Below are 25,459 nucleotides of genomic sequence, written 5' to 3'. Positions count from 1 at the left end.
TGGATCTCTGGGGTAGACTAACCAGCAAGATTACGTAACAACACTCTGCACACAGGAAAGTGATTGAAACAAATAGATGCAACTTAAATACATTGGTCAATTCCTTTTTGTTTTGTATGTCTGAATTGTTCAGCTCAGACAAGGCAGCAGTTTGCAAGCAGAATTTGCAAGGAGAACTCCCTGCTAGACAACTTAAAGATATCCCTCCTCACCTTGATGTTTTCTTTCATACAGACATTTATTTTGATGAAAGGATCTGTCTAGTGATCAAGGCTCTAAAAGGGGTGATCTCCATGCATATGCAAGTAATACAAAACATTATATGTGGTGTTATATACAGCAATACTGTCATATAAAGTCTACACATTGTCAGATTATTGAGCACCTTGAGAACAATATTTCTGTTAGTTTTATGGTGCATTAAACTTCTTTGCTGGAGTAAATTGGATTTACTCAGGAAGGACTGGTTACTTACAAACACAAAAGTAAACAGAACTCCATCGTTGAAAGGAGATAAAAGAAAGAGATGGAGAGGCATTTAAGTCTTTAGACTAACAGAGATGCAGTGTCAAAACAAAAGAGGCTGTATTTGTCTCAAGGAAGATGATTGTAGCAAGTGCGGGTGCAGTACACAAATGAGTGTGTAAATGAGAGTGGAACATAAATGCAGTAACAGAATAACAGAATTATTGTGATGATGCCAGACTGAATGAAATGTGGAAAATACAAATGAACTTGGCTGCTCAGACGGGTATGACTAATATTTATAAAAATGGGGATTACGTGAAATTCAAGCTTGCCAGCAGAAGATAAAATCCTAGAACAGACAAAGATTTTAGTGCTCTCTTCACTAGCTAGCAGGCCATTCTGACCCATGAGGTCTGTGTGAGCTCTCTGACGATCTGCTTACTCATAGACTGTGTAATCTTATGATGTTGCTTTGTCTTACATTTTCCTCGTGACAGTTTACACTTTCCTATGGTGAGGTAAAGTATGCAAAGGTAAAAATAAAAACATTCAAGGAAGTTTAATGTGCTTTCACTGTATGAATATAGAAATGTTAATAAACTCATTTATAAATTATGCCTGTGATGCTGCTGAGCAATGCATAAAGAAATCTAATTAACCATAGTAAGCCTACCAGCACTTCCACTGTCAGTCAACAGAGCTGCACTATATGATGAAATTATTATGTGTGCTATTTGCTCCATACACAAATTAATTGACATTTTGGATTGTTGCTACCACAATCCTTTTACAGACTGCACTTGAAATAAAGCAAAACACATACTAAATGGAATTAATCTAATTGAATAATGTAATACTAGCCTCAGTCCATTTCCCCCCAATCAAAGATGTAATAGGTTTTGTAATACTAATTATTAATGACTTGCAATCTGTAGAACAGATTTTTAACTGTTGAGTTATGCTACCTACCAGCCTGTAATTTGCAAATTATCTTTAATTTACTGGGATTGCAGATTTTAATATGTGAAGTTTCTTTCCAAAAACTTAATGCACTTAATAAATTTTGGCAATGCGAGGATCCTGTATTCTGCACCTGTAGCTCCACTGAGAGAAGTTTTCTCCTACTGTGTAACAGGCCAGTTAAATAGCATAACAATCTCCAAACCATCTAGCCTGTATTCACAAGCAATTCATATTCAACAAGGCTTTTTGTTTCAGTGATAATAAGCACCACGTGAAAGCAAATTGTGAGACAAAGAATAATTTGTTCATGAAGGAGTTAAAGTGTTCATTAACAGAAATACCTTGAAAGTGTAGAAAACTGTGATCCACTCCTTAGCTGTAGGCTTATGTGACATTTACAACAAGCATGTATATTTTGAGATAGTTGACAATGACATCTTTATGTTTTTGTTATCAAAGCTTCCATCTTACAATCCCCTTTGGTCCCGAGTATAGTTAAAAATGTGCCAGGGTTATGGCTGTTCATACCTTTCCTCTTCTAAGTGCTACAATGATCAGAGATGAGAAAAGTTTTATGATCCCTTCAAGGTATTTGAAAATGACACTAAATGATGTATATAAAGATTTCTAAAAGTCAGAAGAGCGTTATGTTCTCTTTGACGGCTTGTTCTCACCCTTTGAGTTGCGTTAGGTGCCAATTCCTCTATTCTCTTTCTAGAAAAACAGAATACAAAAGTTCCACAGGTCAGTAATCTACTGAAAGCACTCACAGATCAGCCAGCATGTGTTTTGAGTAACAGCTTTCCTTAGGACTTACATGGCTCTTACCAGAGTTTACTGCAAACACTGACTGTAAACCTCTGTATCCTCATGAGAGTTATTTCCATTTTATAGAGAAAAACTAAGAGAGGCAAGACCAATTTAAAAGCAAGCATTAGTACAATTAATGCTTCCCAGATTTAGGGAAAGGAGTTACAAGAAGGTTAGTTTCTTCTGAAGTGCTGTGCCACATGTGAACACAATTTTGGTGCACACTGTATCTGAGGAAACACCATTCAGACCGCAGCTATTGCATTAAGACAGAGAGCAACAGTGTCATGCCTATGTGATTTACAATAGCAAGGCTCAGAGCTAGGAGTATGATAATTTAGTCTGAGCAAATACTTTCATTTTCATGGTGGTCAAGGTCCAGATTTGGAAAACACTTTGGCAAAGTTCCCTGAACCAGGTACTACCAGACTGCTGTTTTGGGATGATTCTCAAGTCCTTGTTTGGATTTGGAGACCCTTGAGCTTCATTCCTCCTGAGTGAACTGCAGCACTAGCCCTTCCTTTGAGTCTGTTTTAGCATAGATTTTAGTTTGTGCTCATATCCTAGGCTGCATCCAGTGGCAATTTGGAAGTTGACTCACAGGCTCTTCCATCAGCCCTGCCATGAGGCCAGCAACCCCTGGGCCAGCTGGAGATGGGTAAGAGAAGGAGCTGTTCCACCTCTCCCAGCTTAATAGCCAGAAACAAGCCTGAAGTTTCGAACAACTTCAATAGCAGGCTTTGCAGATCTGATTTACTTTGACAGAAATGAGCCAGGGAGCACGCAGGCAAGTTGCTGCACCAGATCAGTGGGAACTTTCAGTAGCTCAGCAGTGATGAATGGCAGCAACCTCATCCATCAACACAGCGGGAGCCACCGTCCAACACGTTTTGCTCAGAAGCTGCCCAGTTCAAAACAATTTCTACAATTGATCTTTTCCCATCCCAGCTCATTTTCTGTCAAATGAGTCCGAATGCTGGCTCCTTTGAGAAGGTACAAACTATAGCTTTGTCTTATTGAATTGTAATGTACTTTGTTGGCATAAAAGTATTTAAGCATGTGGAATTTTAAGTATTTTTTTAACAGCATAGCTAAAACAAAATCCCTACCTGTAAATCAGGCCTGAAAATCAAGACATCCAACTTGCAATTAATATGCTGGGTACTCACAAACTGACAAAACCCTAGCAGTGGCTTCTGGATAGTAAATTTCTCAAACTATGAACATGCTTCAGAGACTTGTGTACAGACACCTTGCAGTCATCTTCACCTCTCGTGCATGAGATGTCCATGGACCTCAACACAGCGTAAAGGCTGACAAGATTAAGTTTACTAAGTTTAGCCAATGGTACAAAGATGAAATCAAATGAATGCAGGAATTATCAAACATGTTCACTTTAGTGAGTTACAGAAGGAGATTTGAATTGAAATTCATTCAATAAAACTGAACTGCCACAGCTAGCATTTCTGTCTGATTTGAACTTAAGACTACACCAACGAACACAAGACAGTTATGTTCTGCTCCACAGCACCTCCACCTTCTATCCCAAACACAGTATATCATATTAAACCGGTTCCCTTGGGATCAAACAAGCTGCCAAATTCTGTAGTGGGAGTCTGATCCAAAACTCACCAAAGTCTGCAGAAATATTTCAATTGATTTCTGTGGGCTTTGAAATAGGCCCATATTGACATCCATTCAGCATTATTGAATCAAGTCTTCCTGTGGAACTGCAGCAGCCAGTGTGGCTGTAATGATTTCAAAACCAAGCTTCCAGGCCACTGCCAGTCAAATAACGTCAGACCAAGTAAATGACAGCAGAACAAATTCATTATTATTTATCTACATTTAAAAAAAAATGTAGTCAGTGCTGTTTTCACTACTGCATCTTCCAGCTGAAGGAAACATTCAGCTTTGATTCCTCACAGGTTTGCTAATCTGAACCACAAACTACTTGTTTATCACTGGCCACTGATGTAAGCAGAAGGCTTGCAGAAGGAAGTTTAACGTGCCACAGTTAGGAGATGAACAAAAATGAATGTAGTTGGGATTTCTGGCTATCTGCTAGTGACCAGCATTAACTGTCGAACTCTTTTCCTGTCATTAAACTCATAGTCAAGTTCTACTATCATTAACAAGAATCAAGCATGAGCTTGCTGCATAGGATTTGGCATTCTCTCCTGTCAGCAGTCTGATTCCTCAGTGGCTTAATGGACAACACGCCCTCTTAGAGCAGGTCACCAGAAGAAAAGCTATGGCCTTTTACATCTGCTGCTTGATCCTGCATATTTCTTACTTGCTCAAGACATTTATTTCCCCACATATCATGACATAATTTCAAGGACACTGGTTTAGGAGGAAGGGTGACTGTGTAAATATGAACATAAAAGGTAAGAGTCTTCTTATGGTTTTACGGTGTTGTGGACAGGGATTCTATTCTAAAAAATTAGTTGTGAAGTCCAACAGAGAATTTACAGCCAATTCCATGGAAAATGTTCATCTATTAGAGTAAAGGAGTTTAGAAAGCATCAGCAGAAGAGAATTTCCTAAGGCATGCTTAAATACGTCTAGATGAGGATGGCATATTCTTTTATAATGCCAGAGCAGGAGATATTAACCTGGTTCTTTAAAAGAGCATAAAGAAGAGATCTGTATCTGCTATTTTACATGATTCAGAAAACAAAGGCTACTCAACAAACAAGGTCTTGGTCCCAGTAATAACTGTTTCTTCTGCTTTCTTGTGTCTTCATTTAATGTGATCCTAAAGAAGAGCTCCCTGCAGTTCCTATTTCATTAACTTTTTAAGAACAAGATGTAAATCTCATTTCAACGTATTTCAAAATCTACACTTGTCTGTTGCTCCTGGACTACTTGTCCAGAGCCCACAGGTAATCTATACAGTGACATCCTTGACCAACACCTGCTCACCCACAGGATGCCTTGGTTCCCTAACTCCTATACATTTCATTTTGCCAAAGAGAGATCATTCCTATTCCTTAAATTCCAGTATTCATACCACATCCACCAAGGAAAGAAATCCCTCTTGCTACACCATCTCAGCGCTTACTGAAAATCCATCAAAAATTATGGAAATTCTTTAAGTTAAACTATTTGTCCTTAAAGTCTTGAATAACAGCAGCTCCTGCCCAGCTACACTTTGCTGATCTTACTGGCCAGAGGATGGCAAACACTTCCTTAAAATCCCAAGTCTCTTATAACCCATCGGAGGAGAGAGAGTAAGCATCAGCAGACACTGCTGCAGTGCAAGGAGTGCTTATGCTAGCTTAGAACTACCAAAATCTGTACAAGAAATTACACTGACTACTAAGTGTTTACATTCCCATTCGCTCTTTCAAACACTGATGATTTTGTCCCATTCAGTGTCTTTGAATCACTCAAGAAATGTGTTCTACTGCAAATAAATACTGACGGGATGACTCAAAACCTTCGACTCCTACATGTTTCTCAGAGCTGATGACAATAACAGCCTGTGGTTTGCTCTTGTATAGATCCCCTACTTTCCCACTCAGAGATCCACGCGTTCCCATTTCACTAGAATCCAGGCAAAGGTGCATCTTCCAAGAAGCCCTGGGGCTTGCTGTTTATAAACCAACCTATATGCAATCTATTATGCATGCAGCCCCCGCTGGAGTATTTGTAATATGACCTCTGCGTACCTGCCAAGAGCCGGGATATCTGTTTGAAACCCAAAGCATCCCCCCTCCCTCCCCTTTCCCTCCGCCGCGCAGTGATCAATGAAGGCACCCGCGGTCGGACCGCTTGCAGGAGCACCATTTCACATCCCTCTCAACCGGGATTTTTATTTGCAACCCGAAGCTTCTGCTCCCTCCCCTCCCGACAGCGGCAGGGCGATCCGGGGCAGCCCCCCGCGCGCTACCCGCGCAGCACTGCGCAGCTCCCCAGCCCCTCGCCGCTGCCTTTCAGCACTCAGTTTCCCCCCCACTGCAGAACGGGAAGCCCAACCTCTCCAGGTGCACCTCTTTTTGGATAGGGGAAAAAAAAAAAAAAAAAAAAAAAAAAAAAGATCATTTAAATTTGGACCCATGTTTTAAACAAAGTCAGCGGCAGTTTTTGGAATGTGCCCGACATGCCGGACGGCCACGCGAGAGTGGGAAGGCTGCTGCTTCTCCTCGCCTCCCCCGCTCGGCCCAGCCCGCTCCCCGCCGCAGACCCCCCTGCCGCGGTGCGGTGCGGTGCGGCCCCGCCGCCGCCCGCCCAGGCACCGCCTCCGAGCGGAACGGAGCGCTCAGCCCGCGCCCGTGCGCGCCGCCGCGCCGAGCCCCGCCGTGCCCGGCCCGCGGCATCCCGCAGCACGCTGCGCTGCTCCGGGAAATGGCGAACTAGCGGGGATTCGGGGAGGAGGAGGGGGAAGCCGACGAGCAATGGTACCTCCTTGCAGCTAAAGGTGGTGGTAGGTGGCTGCAGCGCGCGGCACGGAGCTTGACCTCGGTTTGTTTTTGGGACTGCAGGCGAGAGTGACAAATCTGATGAGCTGAAAAACAGTAAAAAGCGGGAGGATTTGGGGGTAAGTAAGAGATTGCCCCATAATCGGCAGTACTTGTTTGGGAACGGGGGGGGGGGGGAAGGTATCTCTGCAGAACTACTGTGGATCGGGGAATGCAATTAGCTGTGCATTGCAGCACAAGTACTTCGCTAAGTCTTGCTCGTACGCTCATGTTGCCCTTCCTACCGTCAAACCTGGGCGAAGTTTGGGTTTGTTTTTCTTTTCCTCCCTCTTTAAATAAGTTTTAAAATATCGCTATCCTTAGTGAAGCCGGCCGGCGATGCGAACAAACCCCGGCTGCCCGCAGCCTCCACTTCTGCAGGTTGGGATGTGGATTTGAGGGGGAGGGGACGAGTGCTGGTGCCCCCCCACACACACCCGGCCCCGATCACAGCCCCTCCCGGGGCGGCCGAGCTGCGGGGCCGCTGTCGGAGCGGCCCCGGGGGGCGACAGCGGCGGGGGCAGCGCGGCCGGGGCCGGGCAGCGCTTTGCGCGGGGCAAGAACGACCCCTGCAGTCACCGGGCGGAAAGCAGCCTGGGCTCCGGGGATTGCAGAACGCCCGGCTGGAGAGCCGGCTGCGTCGCGCTCAGCTCCTTGCCGCGGAGGTGCGGTAGCGTTGGGATGGGGGGCGAAGGCGTTGCAGCGGGTATTAATCTCTTTCCGCTCGTTTTGTAGCAGCAGGAGAGGAAACCCCCTTCCTCCGCCGCCTCCCTGCCCCAGGCATGTTGGCACTGCTCCGCTGAGACGTGCAGAGTTTGGGGTTAACTCGCACCTGATCGCCCTGGAATAGAGACGCTCCGGATCGGATCGGTTGGGGTTTGTGGTCTATGTCTTGTTGGGAAATCCGGCGGATTTTTTTCTCGCTCGTGGAGGAAGAGCCCTGTCCTGGCGGTTGGCTTTTTTGGAGGGCGAAGGAAGGGAAGGGATCTTGCTTGAGCCGTACACAGAGGGAGCTCGGACATGTGTTGTCAGCACATCTGGGGAATACAGTCTGCAAGTCCAGAAGGAAAACTGCTGGGATCGTTCGAACTGCGATATTGATCTTTGTTATTTTTTTTCGCCGAGGGATGCACTTGGCATGAGAATCGGAGGATGGAAATTGTTTGGGAGGTGCTTTTTCTTCTGCAAGCGAATTTCATTGTCTGCATTTCAGGTATGCAACCAGCACAGAAAGGGCGGGTGTGGGTTAGAAATACCCGACAGGGCTGCCGGGGTTTCCCTAAGCGAGGGGCAAGAGATGGATAAATGCAGATCTAAACTGTGTTGAAAAATGCGTGAAGAACATATTGTGAGTGGATCATGGCAGAAACCATCAGCCATCAGTTCCCCTCCTCATATCCAGTACCTGTTTAGTAATTACGATACACTGGTTGCAGTAATTAACCACAGTGAATGTGTTCTGGTTGTGATAATTAATCCCAACACCGCAGTAATCTCAGAATTTCATAGATCTTGAAGTTCTTAAACTCGGTGGCTGGGATTCCAGCTTTAGAGTCCTCGTTTTTAAGCTTGCAAAGCTCTCTCTCTCCTCTAGTATATAGAAATTAGGTAATTTCAGTTGTCACCAGAGCTTGTCCAATTAATGAATAGGCACGGCCGGGTGTCTAGCGTAAAGGATTGGAACAATTTATTCTTGGGGAAAACACTCCCTTTTGCTGCAAAAGCCCTGGCTGCCTTGTTAATTTGTCATGTCGGTCATGCTGGAATAGTTATGTTATAGGAGGCAGTAGCGGGGAGGTGGCCAGTTTTCTAGTTTGGGACACTCCAGGGAACCCCATGGGGATCCAGGCTGCCTGTGTCTCCTGCCGTTCCACTTCCCTGCAGGCTGCTTCTGCCCTCTGGGTGTTGCATAAGTCCAGGAATGAGAATGTGAGCGGCACCAGCCAGTGCACTGCAGGGGGAAGAAGGACATCCCAGTGGGCATGGCAGAGCCCAGCACAGCTGTGGTGATGGAGAGGGAGATCCAAAGCTCCCTTGGGGTCATGCAGAGAACAGCTCAGACCGGTCCACAGCCAGCAGTGCCTGCAGCAGCTCGCCCTGGCAGTGCCTGCCCCCACTGCTCTTCCTGCAGCGCTTCCCAGCTGACCCAGCCTTGCAGCCCTTGGACTGGTGACACTGGTGCTGACATCTGGAGTGGCAGCATCTACATTGATATGTACTGTCTGCATCTGACCTAAAACTTCTTTTATTCCTAAGCAAATTCTGTTGCTCTCAGCCTGTGTGGTACGTCAGTCCTTCTTTTATCCCTTCAGACTGGCACCATCTGCTACCAGGCACTCAGGTGACACCGGCAGCACCCCAAGCTGACCTTCTGCTGGTGCCATTGGTGTCATCAGAATAATTCTCTCTCTCTTGAGAACAGCAAAACCTGCTGCCTCTTGTCATTTAAATCTCACGCTTATCTATTTAGCTCAGCATGATATGCCACCTGTCCAGCTCTCTTCAAATTAGGCACTTCCTTAAGTACCACAGTGAGAATGGAAAAATGAAGGTTATCGCTTTCTTGGCTGTTCTAACAGTAATACCTTGAGACAGAAAAAAGCTGCCCCATTCTCTGCAGGTCCTTATGCCATGCAGTTAGCTGCCAGCGTTTCCTAATCTTCCTCCCTCCTTTCTTTGCTTACCCAAATGAGATCCCAGGCTCCTGGAACTGACAGTGATGTCAGCCCGGCAGGGGTCTCTTCCCTCTCTATCTCTCTCTCATGTTACAGAGGATTCCCATTCTTGCTTTCTTTTTCACTTTCTTTTTATTATTATTATTATTATTATTATTATTATTCTTTTAATTTTGTTGTGGAGGAAGATATGGAATAAGTGAATGATGGAATGCTTTTGCTCCGTGGGTAAAGCTGGGGTTTCAAATAATTTCTTTCAGCCTTTTAAGCAAATAGAGGATGAGCACAGAGGCATTCAGCCTTTGGTTTTTTGGTTTTGTTCTTCCTAGGGATTTTTATTTTTCTCAGGAATGCTCCGGATTTGTCACCTTGGTGAAAAGGATTTAGATCTGTAGATATCTGACTGGCACTAATGCTATGTATCTTTTCTCTGTCATCCTTTTTACACTATGTTTTGTAGCATACTGTATAGCTGGGTGTCTGGATAACAGCCCAAGGAAGGGAAGGTGTAACTGGCTCTTTTAAGGCTTGCCTGCATTTAGTGCTGGGTTCCGGGATCTGTATCTGTTTAGCACTTCAGCACTGACCATTCATTCAACACGTTGCTGAAAAAGCCCCGCTGTTCCAGCACGGTGCTACAAACCACCAGGCTGTGAACTAAGGGATGTTGTCACAGCAGTGAAGAGACAGGACTGCTCTGTGCATGGATCTTTCCTGAACATCAGCGGACTGAATTCAGTGTCCATGTCAACCTGCAGTGGCCTTCCCACTAATTTCAGTGGATATTTGGATTAGGTCCTTTTAAGGGCTGCTGTTCAGAGGGATTGTGCTGTCATCAAACAGAACTGACTATCAAGTTAGCCCATAAGTAATCTATCACTATTAGTAAGCTTATCTATTAAAGATAGGTTCAACCTATGTCACAAAATCTTTTGCTACTTATTTAATGACATTTAAATATAAACTATGCTGAACGTAGCACTTCTGCTGTTTCTTATTTAAATATTGAAGATGTACAATTGGCTTTTTGGTATCTTTCCCATTTTTTTTGTATGACTTAGTTTTGGTAGGATCTTAATGCATGGAAAAATAACCTATTTAAAGAAGGGATATGCATTTTCAAAATATTATCTAACATTATTTTAGGCAGTTACTTGTACATATGTTGCATTGCTTGGTTTAGAAGAAATGGTACAGAGATTTAGGAATATGTAAATATAATTTAATTACTGGCTCTTATGTTTGGCAAATTATTTATCGGTGAACTTTGCAGACAACATTTTAAGATCTCTCGGTGTCCTGAATTAAGGCTTTTGCAACTTGAAATTGTTTGTTTGAAAGGGGAATTTGTGCAGCTGGAAATGGGAAAGAATAGACTGAAGGATCAAGAAAATAATTTGTATCTTTTAGAAAGAAATAAAAGGCCTCTCTTTCCTTCTAAGTCATGATGTATATTCATTCCTTTGAGGTGTAGTCTCTGAAGAAAACTAATCTTGATTCATATTATGGTCTTCAAGGTTTTGTTCCTTTTAATTATGGTGTAACATGAAAAGAACACAGGGTAGTCAAAATGCAGATGTCCTCCAAACAGAATGCTGAAATAAGACCCCTCTGCTTCTTTTGAAGATGCAGATCATGGTGGTACAGAGGCTACAGTTTGTATGGAAAAAGGATTATAGCTGATAGTATGACAACCAAAATTTTTCCTTTCCTGGTAAGAATAACAAGATTAATTACCATCAGTGTTCTCAGCTGTAGGTTAGATGCTTCTGATCCCATAATGGCTGCCATAGTTTGCTTGTATTGCCATTTGTATAAACCAGTGCATTTTATATATATATTTGTGATTCTAAGTATTAATAATCAATTTCAGGGTAAACACCAGGATACTGTTTTGAAACTCCTGCAGCATACTTCATTTAAATAAGAAGAAGATACTATAGTAGGCATTGATTAAGAAGATATCTATGTACATTTTCTGTTAATGCATCAACAAAATGATTTATAGAACCTGTATGTTCAAGAGCCTTGTGGCTTCCTATGAACTGGTACATTACCTCTTACTATTTTGGCTTGCAGGAGCTAAAATGGATGAAATTTGTGCAAGTCTCACAGCTCTCATTATGTGAAAGCATTTTCATCTTTTGCTATCATCTTGAAGTCATGAAGGTGCACGTCCTTTCTATAATGTAATTGCTTTGACCTATTTGGCAGAAGTCATGAGAGTTGTAAATCATGTATCATGAACAATTATCTCCTGTGTATCAAGTGTCTCCTGGTATTGAGGTCTACAGGGGTACTTGGAGCACAGTGCATTTCATTTTCTGTCTTGCTGCTTCTGCAGTCTCTGAGCACTTATTACCTGGCATAACACAGGGATGTCCTATAGGAACTTTAAATTATGCCAGGGCTTGAATTAGTAATTGAATGATGATGAGTAAGGTCTGATAACTCTTCTTTTCTTACTGTTACACAACCTGAGGTAATTCAAGCTAGCATAAGTGGTTCCGTAGAAGAGAAGAATACCAAGGCTCTCATGTACATTAGTAGCTAACACTGAGTAGCTCGTTGTTTGAACAAAAATGCTGAAACCACGTTAATTAATTGAGAATAATTATTTCAGAAATAGCTTTTTCTGGCACGTTTGTTAAGAAAGAAATGTAGTATCTTGGGGGAAGGAATTATTCATTGCACAGATATATGTGAGAGGAAGGCAATCACTAGGCACATAGGCAGGTAGAATGTGCAGCCTGGTACATCTGGTGGCTAAGATCTTCTGGCATCAAATTCGCTGTAGTATTCCTTTCTGCTTTATCCTATCCCCACGGCTTCATGTGTGTGGGCAAACCTTCATGCTTGCATGGCGTTTGTTGATATTACTGAAAATCCACGTGGACTCAGCCCTCCTGCTCACATTCAAACACAGGATGGAGGCCATATGTTATACCCAAAGCTTCTTCGTTTCTTATCATTTAAATGCTTTCTCACTTCAGAGATGTTGCTGCCTTTTCAAAAGGTGTGAAGATGTTTCTGCTTTAAAATCCCATGGAAATAGCCTTGTAGTCCCATATAAGTGTCTGCTTTACTTTTTTTTGTGTGTGTCCTGTATTTTTCATCCTTCTATTTTTGTTGTTAGTTTTACAGCTAAAGCGTGACCAGATAGGCGCTAAAGTGTAAAAACAACACACATATTTTTAGTTCATGTAAAGGTAGTCGAAGGGAACGTTTATGAATAGTTTTGCACATATTATGCTGAGCTATTTTCCATCCAGTAAACTGAAGAGAAGAAACAAGTCTTCGGTGCTATTGTTTTACAGGTCTCAGTCATAAAGACACCCAGTTTTCAAAGTGGCCTTTTGGCCTTGTTGTGTTCCTTGCTAACAGTTAAAGAACTGTCCAAGCTCTTCCACTGTACTGTCTCAAAGATACAATAGGAGGTTATTGTTGTCATAAGAGGGATGAGTGAAACATTTTATATCTGTATTTTGTGTACTGCAGAAGCCTTTCTGGTGATACAGGCAAGCATTGGGTGTCTCACAGGTAGTTTAAAGTTATTTATCAACATGGAAAACATTTTCCATATTATCCAACTGCTTAGCAGCTGACAGTTAAGAAGACATAAGGGAACCTACATTCACACCTACTTTAAAAGACCTCAGAACTCTGAGAATATTATAAATGGCTTTAGTGTTAATGAGATTTAGGCCTTAGAAACTGTGAAAACTTAAAGCTCGACAATGAGGAAGGCTTTTGATGGTGGGTCTCCATGCTCCTTATGAGGGCAGGTGCCACCCACAGAGCTCTATCCAGGGCTGCATCCCTAACATTTTTCCTTTTTTCTTTTATTCTTGTTGGAAAATTATAAATGATCACTTCCCACACATTGAGAGCACCTAAAGTAACAGTCAGAATTAAACAAAATATTCTTTGTTTTACATTATTTGGTATTTCTCCATGCTAAAATATTTCTGGTTTAGTTTGGTGATATCAGTATTTCTGTACTAAAACAAATACCCCACAGTTTCGACTTAACATTATTGCCAGAAAAATATCACAGCAGGTGAAACTCACAGCAAATAATTATAAAATACTTCTTAATAAGATACTTAAATAAAGATAAATATTATCCATAGTGTTATATATTAATTTAAGCATTCTTTCTTTCTTCCTGCATCAAGTGCTTAACTTGCTCAGCATATTCTGTTTGTCATCTGGCTTTTATGTGTGGAACAGACAGAGTTGTGCACTGGCTGCTCCAAAGTGGCTTTTAAGCATGCAGGAAGGAGGAAGCTAAGCAGCATTATCATTTTTTCCTTTCTAAATGTGTTGACATCTCTAGCTTTTGGAAGTAATGTTTGAGTTGATAGATTTAGAGGGAAAATGTGTGGTTTTTTTGCAAAATCATCTTGTCAGTTTTGTGGGTTGTTTCCAAATTAAGTTCTTTCCTACTGTTAGCTACTATAATGCCCTGTTCTGCTTCAAAAATACTCCACAGAATGGAGTTTTTCCATTCTGCCATGGATAGAAAGACTAGCTCAGTAGGACACCTACAGAATTTTCCTTATTAATGCTGAAAGAAAAAGATAACGAGTAATTCTGAAAGGCCTTTTGGCACACGTGACTGAAAAATGGCATCATTTGAAGTGCTGCTGGAATGATCACACTTTCCAGCAAGGTGCCTGATAGCTCTTCTCCTGGCACTTGGGTCAGGAAGGATTTCTACTGCCACAGCTACGTTTCCTTTGGCCAGGTGGAATACTTGGGCTGTTAGAAGGAGCATTAATTTGCATTTGCCACTATGGCAGAGAAAATAAAATGATTATTGGTTTCTGTTTAGGAGAAAGGTAGTAGTGAAGATTGGTGCATGCTGGATGAGAAGGACAATTAGACTTTAATACACTGTCCCCAGAAAATGAATTTTTCTGTCACACATGGGTGGAAACTCACACCATTGACAGGAGAGGCCTGCTGTTTCCCATAGGGGAAGCTGTGGTTACAGAAAAAAATGGCAAATGTTCTTTGAAAGAACAGTGTTTGAGGCAGAGTTGGTCCTAACCCAGCATGGGAGTATATGAGCAACAGATTCCTCTGAATGGGATGGTAGAGTATGGATTTTTCCAAGAATGAATATAATGAATGGGAAGAGACTGAACTACATTTCAGTCAAGAAGGGAAAAACAACGGTGTGTTTCAGTGATAAGCCCTTTAACAGTCTGCAGGCATTAAGAGGTGTAGGCCACAATAACATGACAGAGAAACTGAGGTAAAATGTCGTGTGACAGATCACCCAACAGCAATATAAATATTTAACAGCAGTTTCTGTTCACACTCACTTGCACCTTGCAGCTCTACGATTACTCTTAAGTCTTGTTTCTGGTCAGAGACTGACAGTGAATCACCTCACAGCAATGAGGGGGCATGAGGCCACCAGGTCGGCCAGAAGGAAAGGTATGACAGGCCTGAGGCAAACCACAGCCCTGGCCTGCCTTGGGTCACGTATCAGTGCTGAGCCCACAGGGCACAGTGGCTGTGGGTCAGCCATTTGGGTACCTCAGCCTCCCACCTGCCCTCAGCCTCGTGCCCTGCTGCTCCTTACCTCACTTCCCCTTGCTGATAGGCTGAAGAAGCTTGACGTGAACATGTCTCCTCTCCTTGGACATGTGCCTCACATTCCCACCTGAGGCAGCAGGAGCCTGAGTGCAGCCAAGGCCCTGGTCCTACCTTCCCTGTGGGGCTGTGGAGCTCAGCAGACTCACTGGCTGCTGCAATAACTGGATATGCAGTAAATGTATGCGGGCATTCACCTGGATTCCTCATTCTTTTTTTTTTTTTTTTTTTTTTTTTTCTTTTTATCTTTTTGGTTTTCTTTCATTAGTATTCCTATTTATAAATACTGTCTTATTGTTATGGTAAGTTTTTGTGCCTGCTGGAAAGCAAAGCAATCTACAAGGACTCCACGATCTCCTCTCATTTGCCCAGCTGCTCCTGGGGGTACAGTGTGGCAGTTAGTAATTGCAAGTGGGATTTAAAGTTACCTGCAGATGCATAATTTCTATCTTCAGTAAACCCCTTGGCTCTGTCTCCAAGTTGTTAACAATTCATCTTTGCCAGTCTGTAATTGTGCCTCGGCTCTTAGAGTCACAGGTATTTAGCTCACTGTGGAAAAGGACACAAAATAGAGTAATAAATAATACTATTTACTTTTATTAGGTAGCATAAGTATGTTTTCATTCTTGTGAACTAAAAACAGTCATTCTTTTTGGATTGCATTTGCTACACATTAATACACAGATCCAGCAAAATGCAAGAAGTAAGAGATACGCTGAAGTGTTTTGCTGTATCTGAGTCTTAATGTGAGATTTTGTGAAATAATTTAGATTAAGGATGTACTCAAGAGCTTTGCCAAAGCAAGGTCTGGGAGGGGTATTATACATGAATAATACAAAATCTTTGGAAATACCCAGTTATATGAGCAGAAATTTTCATAATCCCTGATTAAGTCTGATACTTGTAAAGAAAATAGTTTTGATCATATTCATTCTTTGTGTGGTAAAGCAAAGATATGAACTTCCATAATACGAATAACACAGCAAGAGAAAGTGTGCAATCAGAATCGCAATTCTTTGGATTGTGGATAGTTAATTCTTGCTGTATGGATGCCCTGAATGAAACAGATGCCATTTTTTCCCAGCAGTAAACAGATTTCCCCTGGACTACAGCAAACAAAACTAAAACAAACAAACCAAAACAAAACAGAAATAACAAGACATAGGTAACAATCCATCATGATTTTCTTATGTGACGTTGCATTCCACTTTTTCCAGTGCATAATTGTATTTAACTTAGACCAGACCTCAAGTATAGATATAAAGGGGACGTGCCATGGGAAGGCTTGGGCTATGAGGCTTCCTGCCTGAGTGCTGCAGGGATGGCGGCACAGCTGTGCTGTGGGATGAGGAGAGACTCAAAAAACCAGGTGGTGCCAACAGTGGTGCCTGGGGAAACCTCCTGCCAGTTTTGTGCAAGCAGCTGGCACGGTCTAGATTGCATAAGCAGAGTTTAGTCAAGCAGACAGAGGAAACTTCTTGTGGGGAGTGTATAAAAGTACTTGTGGTTCTGTCTATCATGCTGTCTGTGACCAAAATGAGCCAAACTTCACCTCTGTACAGCTGAGGGAAGGTGGCAGCACAGCCAGTATGTATCACTTGGAAAGTTCCTCGACTTTTAAATGAGGTCAGCATTCATACATGGTGTTAGGATTAAATTTCTACTGCAGCAAGAAAGTTTACTTAACTACTGTATTATTTATGAAAATAGCTAGACAAAGCTCCACGTTTACCTCGCCTTTATATATGTTGGCTGTATCTACCAAAGGGCTTGGAATTTCTTCTCCTTCAGCCATTATCGTGCTTTGGCTCTACTTGGTGCTGCACAAACACGTAACTCTCACGCCTTGTGCTTCCAACTCTCACATTTTAAGTTCCTTACTCTTTGCAACTGGGACCTTCTGTGTCTTCATGCTTTTAAATACTTCCTTACTTCACAGTAACAAAAGAGTATATCTGACAAGACAGTCACTGTCTTCCTTCTAATGCTCCTGAAAAAGAACCTGTGACTCAGGTTTCAGAATGCAGCAGAGAACAGTTGAATATAAATCCTTCATGGAAGGTCTCCCTTTCAATGTCTGCTTTACTGATAACCCACTAATTTGCTCTTGAGGACCAAAAGAAGATGTGTCTTCATCACATAATATCATCACACCTCTGGACATCTAAAAATTGATTTTAATCTTTGAATACTTGAGAACACTCCAGAACTTAAAATCTTGAAAATAGAGCATTCTTAGGTGGAAAAATGGAGCACACAGCGTAGTACTAGTGCATTAAAAAAAACCCTAAGTGTTCTGGATGTAACTTTCACTCATATTATATAAACTGTATGGAAATAATCTCCTGGCATTTGCTTGGAATGACAGTCATCAATTCCTACACATTTATTTAAAAACTTACATAGAAACAAACACAAACGTGTTTTGGATGTTCTGCCCAGGGGGAAAAAATAAAACAAGCTTTCCTAATGCAGACTGAAATAAAGCGTGAAGTACAATATTCAGATCAGCTCCTAGTTCATACAGGTAGTATGCTGCAGAATTACTGCACCAAAAAAATGTCGGCACTGAGTTTAATCAAATATTAAACAGAGGTCTCTTGGTGTACGGTCCTGTTAAAAGCACACTGTGACCTCTGCAGCTGGGATTCAGGTATGTGAGGGAACTGTGCTTAGAAGCTTTGCTGGTCATGTGGTCAGAATGATTTTCAATCACTTTGGTCATTGCTGGATTAAAATTGAGGCTGCAGAGATTAATGGTCTGTTGTTACTAATCCACTAAACCTCTGCTCCTAGATCTTTTAAATTGACTGAACCTATAGATTGTTAAGTAACTGAGAGATATGGTTTGTAATGTTTTTAACTATCCCTTGTGATGCCTGGTTTTAGCAGTATCCTATCATTCCTGACTCCTTGAGACACTGATCTGAGCTCTTCCTGAATTGAACTTTATATATTTTTATTTATGTTATTCTATAGCATAATAAAAGTTGATGTCATTTTAAATGAACATGGATGAACTAAGTTTTACTAGGTTTAGATGTGAGTTCATGTTAGTAGAAGCTCAAATAAGAAGAAAGAAACTAAATCTTGTGTTCATTTTCTTGCTACAAGTGGTGGCCATCACTCCTAACCATCAAAACCTCCACTATCTCCCTTCAGTCTGTCTGTCATGAGCAGTGGTGGTGGTCCCAGATAGGTTTCACTAATGTTTGAAGATGTGGCCACGTGCAGAACTGCCACTGAAGCTTCTGGGAAATCATATTTTCTAAAATAGCACAGTATGTGGATTATCAGGGCTCAAGGTTATTTCCATAGATCCAGAATGGCTCATCTTTATTTCAGCACTTAATTTCTATGCAGGCGTAGGAAGTATTCCCCAGATGAAAATCAACGTACAAAAAATAAGCATTTTAACAGGTAGTCATCAGTCAAGAATGGAGGAGACTGGAGGTAGGGGAAAGGGAACAGCGTGTAGAAGAAATCGGGCTGATTATGGCTAGGAGAGTTCTGGGGATATCTAATCTGAGAGGATGGTCTGGTATTAGAAAAGCAGAGTGATAAAGCCCCCAATTAGTGTCTTTTAGGCTCTATTTACCATGTCTGTGCTTTAGGTTGCAACTTGGTCATGTGTAGTTTTGTGAAACATTCCATTCTAAAAGTGTAATTAAAAAAAAGATGTGTTTGGTTTTGTCACAGAAGAATGTCAAATGCCTTCTTTTCAAAATGGTGATTTCCTTTGATAGAAAGAGTTGAGTACCTGGTACATGCCAGATGGGTGCAGATACAACATCTATATCATATACAAAAAGAAACTGGTTTTGGCTGAATAGTAATGAAAACAGGCAAGCCTTAAACAACTAGGTTTTGATGTTTGCTGAAACCACAGTGTAATTAACCCTTTAACAGGAAGCATGCTTAAATTATATCTTGCTTTGAATGCAGCTTTGATTCCTGTCATTATATGATGAAAACAGGCAGAAATATTTTTCTTTTGTGTTCACTGCAGAAGATGTGGAAAAGTTGTAGGAAAGTAAGGTTTGCATTTTAACTGTAGTTGCATTGTCTGCCTGGAAAAAGGAAGTATAAATTAATTACCCATTAAAATCATTGATAAAGAATGCAATTCTGATTTAAAGGGTCAGTATGTCATAAAATTTTATGATTATTAACTTATTATGAGTGCATTTTGCATGTTTATACTGACATAAATGTGCCTTTAACTTTATAATTAACTTCTATCTCTGTGAGAGAATTCTAGTGATTAAAGTAAGCTCTGTGTTTCATGCAGCCATCTCTGTTTTTGAACCCTGGTGTTTTTTGCCTTCTGGTGTCACAGTGGTAGCATGTCTTGATTAAGGACTGCAAGGAGCTTTTACATCTGCTCTTGTTACAAAGCTATGCAGGATAAACTAGGCCAAGATTGCTCATCATGCAAACTATGGACCTCCGATTGCTTCTTTCCCCCTAGATTTAATAATGTGTTCAGATAAAACTGGGACTGTGGAAGTAAACTCAAAGCACTTACATGGATTTTTGGTGATTTCTCAACATTATCTGAAGAAAGACAAAAGCATTAACAGAAGACTTAAATATATGACTGTGTGAAAGAGATGAGATCCCCCAAGAAGTCATTGCCAGTCATTAGGGAGCACAGTTTTCATCCTCTAGGAAATCAGAGTTTATCATCTAAACAAAAAACACAAGTTTCCCTTACTGAGGGGTGTAGGTCAATGAAAATAGTTACTGTGAAAGTGTACAGAAATAGCGACCTTACATATGCCAGAAGTACCTGATACCATATAAATGTAAGGCCAGGCCTCTTGTGATGTTCTGTGGAAGACTGGTTTGGTAGAGCTAGGCGCTAACTGAACTTCCAGTGTAAGGGAGTTGAGTAAAGTTTACAGCTTTGTAGGCAAGATTTGAAGCTTCAACCACATGCTATGTGGTCTAAATTACAGCCTCACAGTGGGATGGAAAACAAGCCTGATCTTTAGCTAGCGCTTTGGCTAGCCACTGGGAGCTCTTTCCACCTGATTCCGTCCACCTTGCACACACTGAGTGAAGTAACACCAAGCAGTTTCCCTGTGTTTGTGTCGGTGTACTGAATGGCTTCATGGAATTCTGCTCTATAGCCCTATATAATAGCTTTCTTTCTTTGTCAAACCTAGCTTCTTCTGTTTAGACTCAAGTAGTTCTTTATAATCCTGCTGAGCAAGTGAGAAATACTAACCTATTAGAATTAGAGCAGTTTTACCCTCTTGGTTTGAGTGTAAAATAACAAGAAGCCAGATCCTGTAGTTATGTAAATCAGTGCAACTCGAAAGCTCTTTTCTACTATGTAAGAGAAAGGAGCTAGCCCAAAGCACGTGTGCTTGGGGATCGGGTCCTGGGGTGCATTAGTGTGGGGAGTTTGTCTTTTGATCTGAAGTAAAATGCCCTCTAGCTCTGTTAACCCAAACGTTTATTCTGTGCTTCTAAGCCAGTTTTAAGTATGACTTAAATATTCTGACAATTACCAAATAAACTTGTAGTTTGCTCATTTGGGGGGATTTGTTTTTACAGCAGTCATACAATGAGGGCCCTATTATCGATATTCCCTATTTTTTTTAAAGCTTCTGCCATCTCTTGCACTCCTGGTATTGCTGTTTTTTTCTCAGTTGCTCTTAAAGGCAATATTAACAGATGGTATGCATTGCTCATTAAATCTGCATCTACACCTCTCCAAGGACTGCAAAGATGTTGGGAAACAGACCATGTTACTGCAGTAAACGCTTAGAAGCATGAAACTTACTGTGCTATTCGTGAGCAGATTTCAAATTTGGTATGTTTTAAGTGCTTTAGCAGTAGGGTTACAAATACCTTGTTTGAATACTTCTATTTTAGCCCAGCCTAGGTATGTTCTGCTTTCTCACAGATTGCATGAGGTATCAGTGTTTCTTTCATGCTTTCCATATTTGCTCTTTCATAGCTTTATAGTCCACAACTACTGCCTTTTACATAAATTAGGTTCTTAATGCTAGACATTAAACCTGGCTATTCCCAGATATTCCTAGATATTTTCCACCTCTGATTACACGAATCATATGAGGTGCTTGTGCTTTCCCTTAAGATCACTTTCCCTGTAATTCTTAGCTCTTCTTTTTGTCCTGCCTGCAGTAATGACCCACTGAAAACAGGTTAGATATATTGATGATACTTTTAGCCCTTCTGATTTCCAGTGTCTGAGGAGTCAGCGCCTTGATGTGTGAGTCAGGAGGGCATTGTGCTGATGTGGAATTTATCTTCCAAGTGTTTCACGTTTGTGGTGAGAGATGCAGAAGCCCAAATAGCAAATAAAAATTACCATTTCACCTTCTTTGTTACTCTGATTTGTAACTGATGTAATCTGCCCAGCAATTCTAAACATGTCAATATGGCCAGAAATGAGGTGCTCCCATCTCGTTTCTCTTAGGTTTTTCTTTCCTTTAGTAAGTGTTGGGTCAGAAAGGTTCAGCTGCTTCTGATTCCAAGGTTAGGATTTTCTTTTCTAGTTGATCCATGTTAAGGATAAGGAAGCTAAAAAGTGAGCAGTACCTTAAGTGGAAATGATAGCTACCCTTACCATTTGTATAGAAAGAACCATTTTAACCCTTCTGTGTTTGAGCTGGTCTAGATGGGCAATGAAAAGTGGAAATTCATTTCCTTCTCCTATAATTTTGCATATTTATTTCTGATTTTCCACAGGCCAAGATTATTTCATTTTCTATAAGCAAAGCTTCAATAAAAAGAGATTTTAAATAAATCAGTTTCATTACTGGGCTACAAAAAGCAGTATAGGCCCTCCTGGGATGAAATGAACCTACTTTGTACACATTTAGGTTGTTTACTTGGAAAGAGGCTAAAGCGAACCTGGTATACACAGTGTGTGTTTATGCAGTATGTTTTCTGAATGCAGACAAAAAGTGCACCTGACCTTCTGAAGAATCAGGGGGAGGAATACAAAGATCCTGACTGTTTTAGTCATCAAATCTTGGCCTTTTTTCTTTTTTTCCAAGCACTTAACTAAGAGTACAGAAGCTGTTGGCATCCTGAAAGACAAAACAGATAATAACTTAAATGCTCTGAAGTTCTTGACTATGCGCTGTTGACCTTTGAGGCATCTGACTACTTACTAAGATTATTTCATTAGTATTTGCACACTGACTTGCTGCCAAAAAGTCAATCTGCTTTTCCACTGCATGGTTTTATTTTGAAGGTCTTCAGCTGTGGAATAAAATCCAGCATGTAAAAAAGAGCTGGCAGAATTGGAAGCTTTCCAGTGAAAGCTTTTCCCAGGTTAAACTCTGGTGATGCTGAAACATTACAAGTGTTTTATGTGGCCTCCTTTCCCTTGTGCCTTACCTAACATAGCTGTTCCTGAAGAAGGGCAACAGTTGTAGTTCCCACTGCCCCCCAGAGAATGTTCTACTTCTTATTTACAAGATGGCATTTATACATCATTTGGACTTGGGTTTTGTCAAGCTCAAAACAGTTTTTTTAGGATATTTATGATGACCTTTACGGTTCCTCTGATAGGGTTGATTAGTTAGGATATAAATCACAGTATGGATCTCATATTTATATGCTTAATCTCCTTGTGTTATTGAAATCACTTATCCTAGCTATTTAAGACAATGTGCGAACAACAATTAAAAAAAGCAGAACGAAAGGCTGTATCAGAAAGGGCTGACTCAAGATCAGATTAGCTATCAGTGGACCACAAGGGAAATGTCAATTGCCTTCAGATGCAGGATAAAGAAGGAGGCACATGGTTGTCCACCTTCTTTTCTTTTTCCTCTTCTTTCCTCTGTGAAAGGAGAGGAAATTCAAGATGTCACCTAAAAGAGCAGGATTAAGCTAGGAAATCCCTATAGGCAGTTAATGGTGCCTGGACTACAAATGTCCTATTTATTGAGCGTACAGGGCTGAGCTAATTTTTGTTTATGATGGGCCAATGCTGATGAGCCAGCCAAATACCTGGAGTCTGGAGGATGAAGGTACAGTTTATACTTTATCATTAGACTTTGAGTTCAATCCCTTGGTATTTTGGCAAGGCCTGCATTTCACAAGGAGTGGACTAAAGTAATTTTCATGTTCCAGTCCAGTGGAGTAAACAAACAACTACATTCTGCAAATGTTGCAGACTTGGGATCTGTTTCAAGGAAAGCCCAATTAGAAGCTTAAGAAGGCAGCCTAGCCTGTCTCCTTGGGATAAGGCATGCATGACTGCAGGTATTTATCTAGTGCCTGACAGGATGGAGCTCTCCTCCTAATTGGAGCTTTTCAATGCTACTCCAGCCTAACCAATGTGCACAGTAAGTCAGCACAGCTCCACTGATCTCACTAAGTATACACCTGACTTGCACTAACTGTAAGCTATCTCCTCCTAGAGATGAGAGCTGGGGATCTTATATTCCTCTTCCTGTACCAAAGAAGATGAGATGGTGTTACTGTTACTCTCAGTTATTCCCAAGTCAATACAGTGGAATCGCTGTCTCAGGAGACTCCCAGGCCTCTGGATTTAAGGGCTGTAAAGTTTTAGATGAAGGATCTCTCTTGTCTGTTTATTCTTGAATTCTTTTTTCCAAAGCTTTTGCTGCTGGCTATTGCTGCAGATCAACATGATTCTAATGCTTCTTTCCCCTCTTTCAAATACACACAGGGTATGGGCTAATGGCAGATGGAGCAGCTCTGAGAATCCTTTGCAGGAGAAAGAAGGATGTAAAAGGTCCAGAGCAAGGAGAGTCCACGAGTATTAAGACTTCAGAGTTTAACCACTAGTTCACTGTCTTCTACATTTAGGACCTTTGCTAAAAAGCAGTGGCTCAGCAAAGTGTGTTTCAACTGCTGAGATCCCTGGTTCTGTTCTTGCTGATGCAGTCCCTGCCCCTTTCTTTTCACTTCTTGTTAATAGGTGCTCACTTCCCTACCCATATCCCCTCTCCCACTCCCACAGATCCCCCAGTAGCCTACACTTAAATGAAGGATTCATATCTCATCTACTGACTGCTTCCCACATTATTTTATCTGCTCTGCTGTTGTTCTTACTTTCATATGTAACACACACATATTTATTATGGTGCCTATTACTATGCAAATTGTACACAGATATATAGCACATCACAAACATGCATATGAATCTTTATGTAAGCATGATAAAAACGAAGTCAGCATCTGAGGGAAACAAATTGCCTCGACAGACTTCAAATAAGTTACGGATCCTGCACCTTCATCATATGAAGTGTTTTGGGCAGGATTTGTGTATATGCTGTAACTGGGACTGGCTGGGTGAAGGCAGCTGTAGGTGCTGGGGTGGGAAGATGAGAAGACAGTTGGTGCGGAGGAGACCGTGCCTGAATGAGGTGCTGTGGAATGGAGGAGGCAAGGAGAGAAAGAGAGGAGAAAATTAGGTCTGAACCAGTTTGGTATGGGAAGGACAGGAAAGAACTGACCTTGTAATCACGTTGGTAGGTACAAAAGGGATGCCAGTTGGTGGATTTTGCTTTCTTAGTTTTCTTAAAAAATAAGAGCAGGGAGAGGCAAGTGAAGAATTTTTATTCTCACAGTCCGAAGTTATCTTAGCACTGAGAAATCATAAAGTAACTGAAGTAGGGTTATGTGCAAAGGTTGTGTGGGAAAAGACACTAATCCAGCACTTTGTCAGTTTATTGCAGAGGTTGTGGGACACAGTGCATTAAAGGGGACTGCAGGAAGAGAAGATGGTCACATAGACTTCTCTGGAGATAAGAATTTTATCCCCGTCTCTGTCAGAGCTTGAGTTGCTTGGCAACTCACTTTAATCAAACTTCCCAAGGGTGGTCACTGATTATATGTTTCCTCATTCCCCCAAGGCTCCATTTGCAGAAGTGCTGAACAGATACAGCTAAAAAGATCAATGGGATAAATGTTTTGTTTGAATCGAGTGAATCAAGTCTAAACACAGTAAAAATCATACAGTGGGTCCACTAATTGGCTGATCAGAAGTTGGGAATATCTTTCTTTTGGGAGTTTGAATTGTGTGCTAAAAGAAAACATGACACTTTTACCTTGAGATGCTAGCAAGACTGTAACTGAAGTAGCCTTTCACAGCACTGCCTGGTTGGTTTCAGATAATGAGCCTTTGAGGTTTTCTCTATCTCAGACCCAAATGTAAGGCTGGGAAAAATAGAGTCAAATAGACATCCTAAGGAAAACACAAATGAGACCCCTCCCTTTGGACAGACGTGTAATTGCTAGGCGCACGTTTGGGGTCAGATCAGAACAGAAAGACCATTGAAGTCTTTCTACAATTTGACCAGACTTAATTGGAAGAGAAAGGGGATCAGGCCCCTAAGAAGACAGCTTTTATTGTCTATACAGAAGGAAGAAATGTCTATAGCTGTTAGAGCTTTGTAACTGTAGGAATCCTATTGTCCACTTTTTCTTAGACTGAAGTTTGGAAAACTTTTC

General features: G+C 41.4%; 1 protein-coding gene across 1 annotated transcript in view; it reads left to right on the top strand.

The window, feature by feature from the left end:
- The first annotated feature begins 6,527 nt into the window (after positions 1–6,527).
- Positions 6,528–25,459, top strand: part of CA10 (carbonic anhydrase 10) — a 130,514-nt gene continuing 111,582 nt past the window's right edge. The window contains exons 1-2 of the mRNA XM_072351973.1: positions 6,528–6,787; positions 7,443–7,920. Of these exons, the coding sequence (XP_072208074.1) occupies positions 7,860–7,920 (61 nt within the window). The 5' untranslated portion in view covers positions 6,528–6,787; positions 7,443–7,859. The remainder of the gene's footprint in view (positions 6,788–7,442; positions 7,921–25,459) is intronic.

Source organism: Excalfactoria chinensis, chromosome 17 (genome assembly GCF_039878825.1).
Source record: "Excalfactoria chinensis isolate bCotChi1 chromosome 17, bCotChi1.hap2, whole genome shotgun sequence".
Lineage (NCBI taxonomy): Eukaryota > Metazoa > Chordata > Aves > Galliformes > Phasianidae > Excalfactoria > Excalfactoria chinensis.
This window is presented reverse-complemented; position numbering and strand designations above follow the sequence as displayed.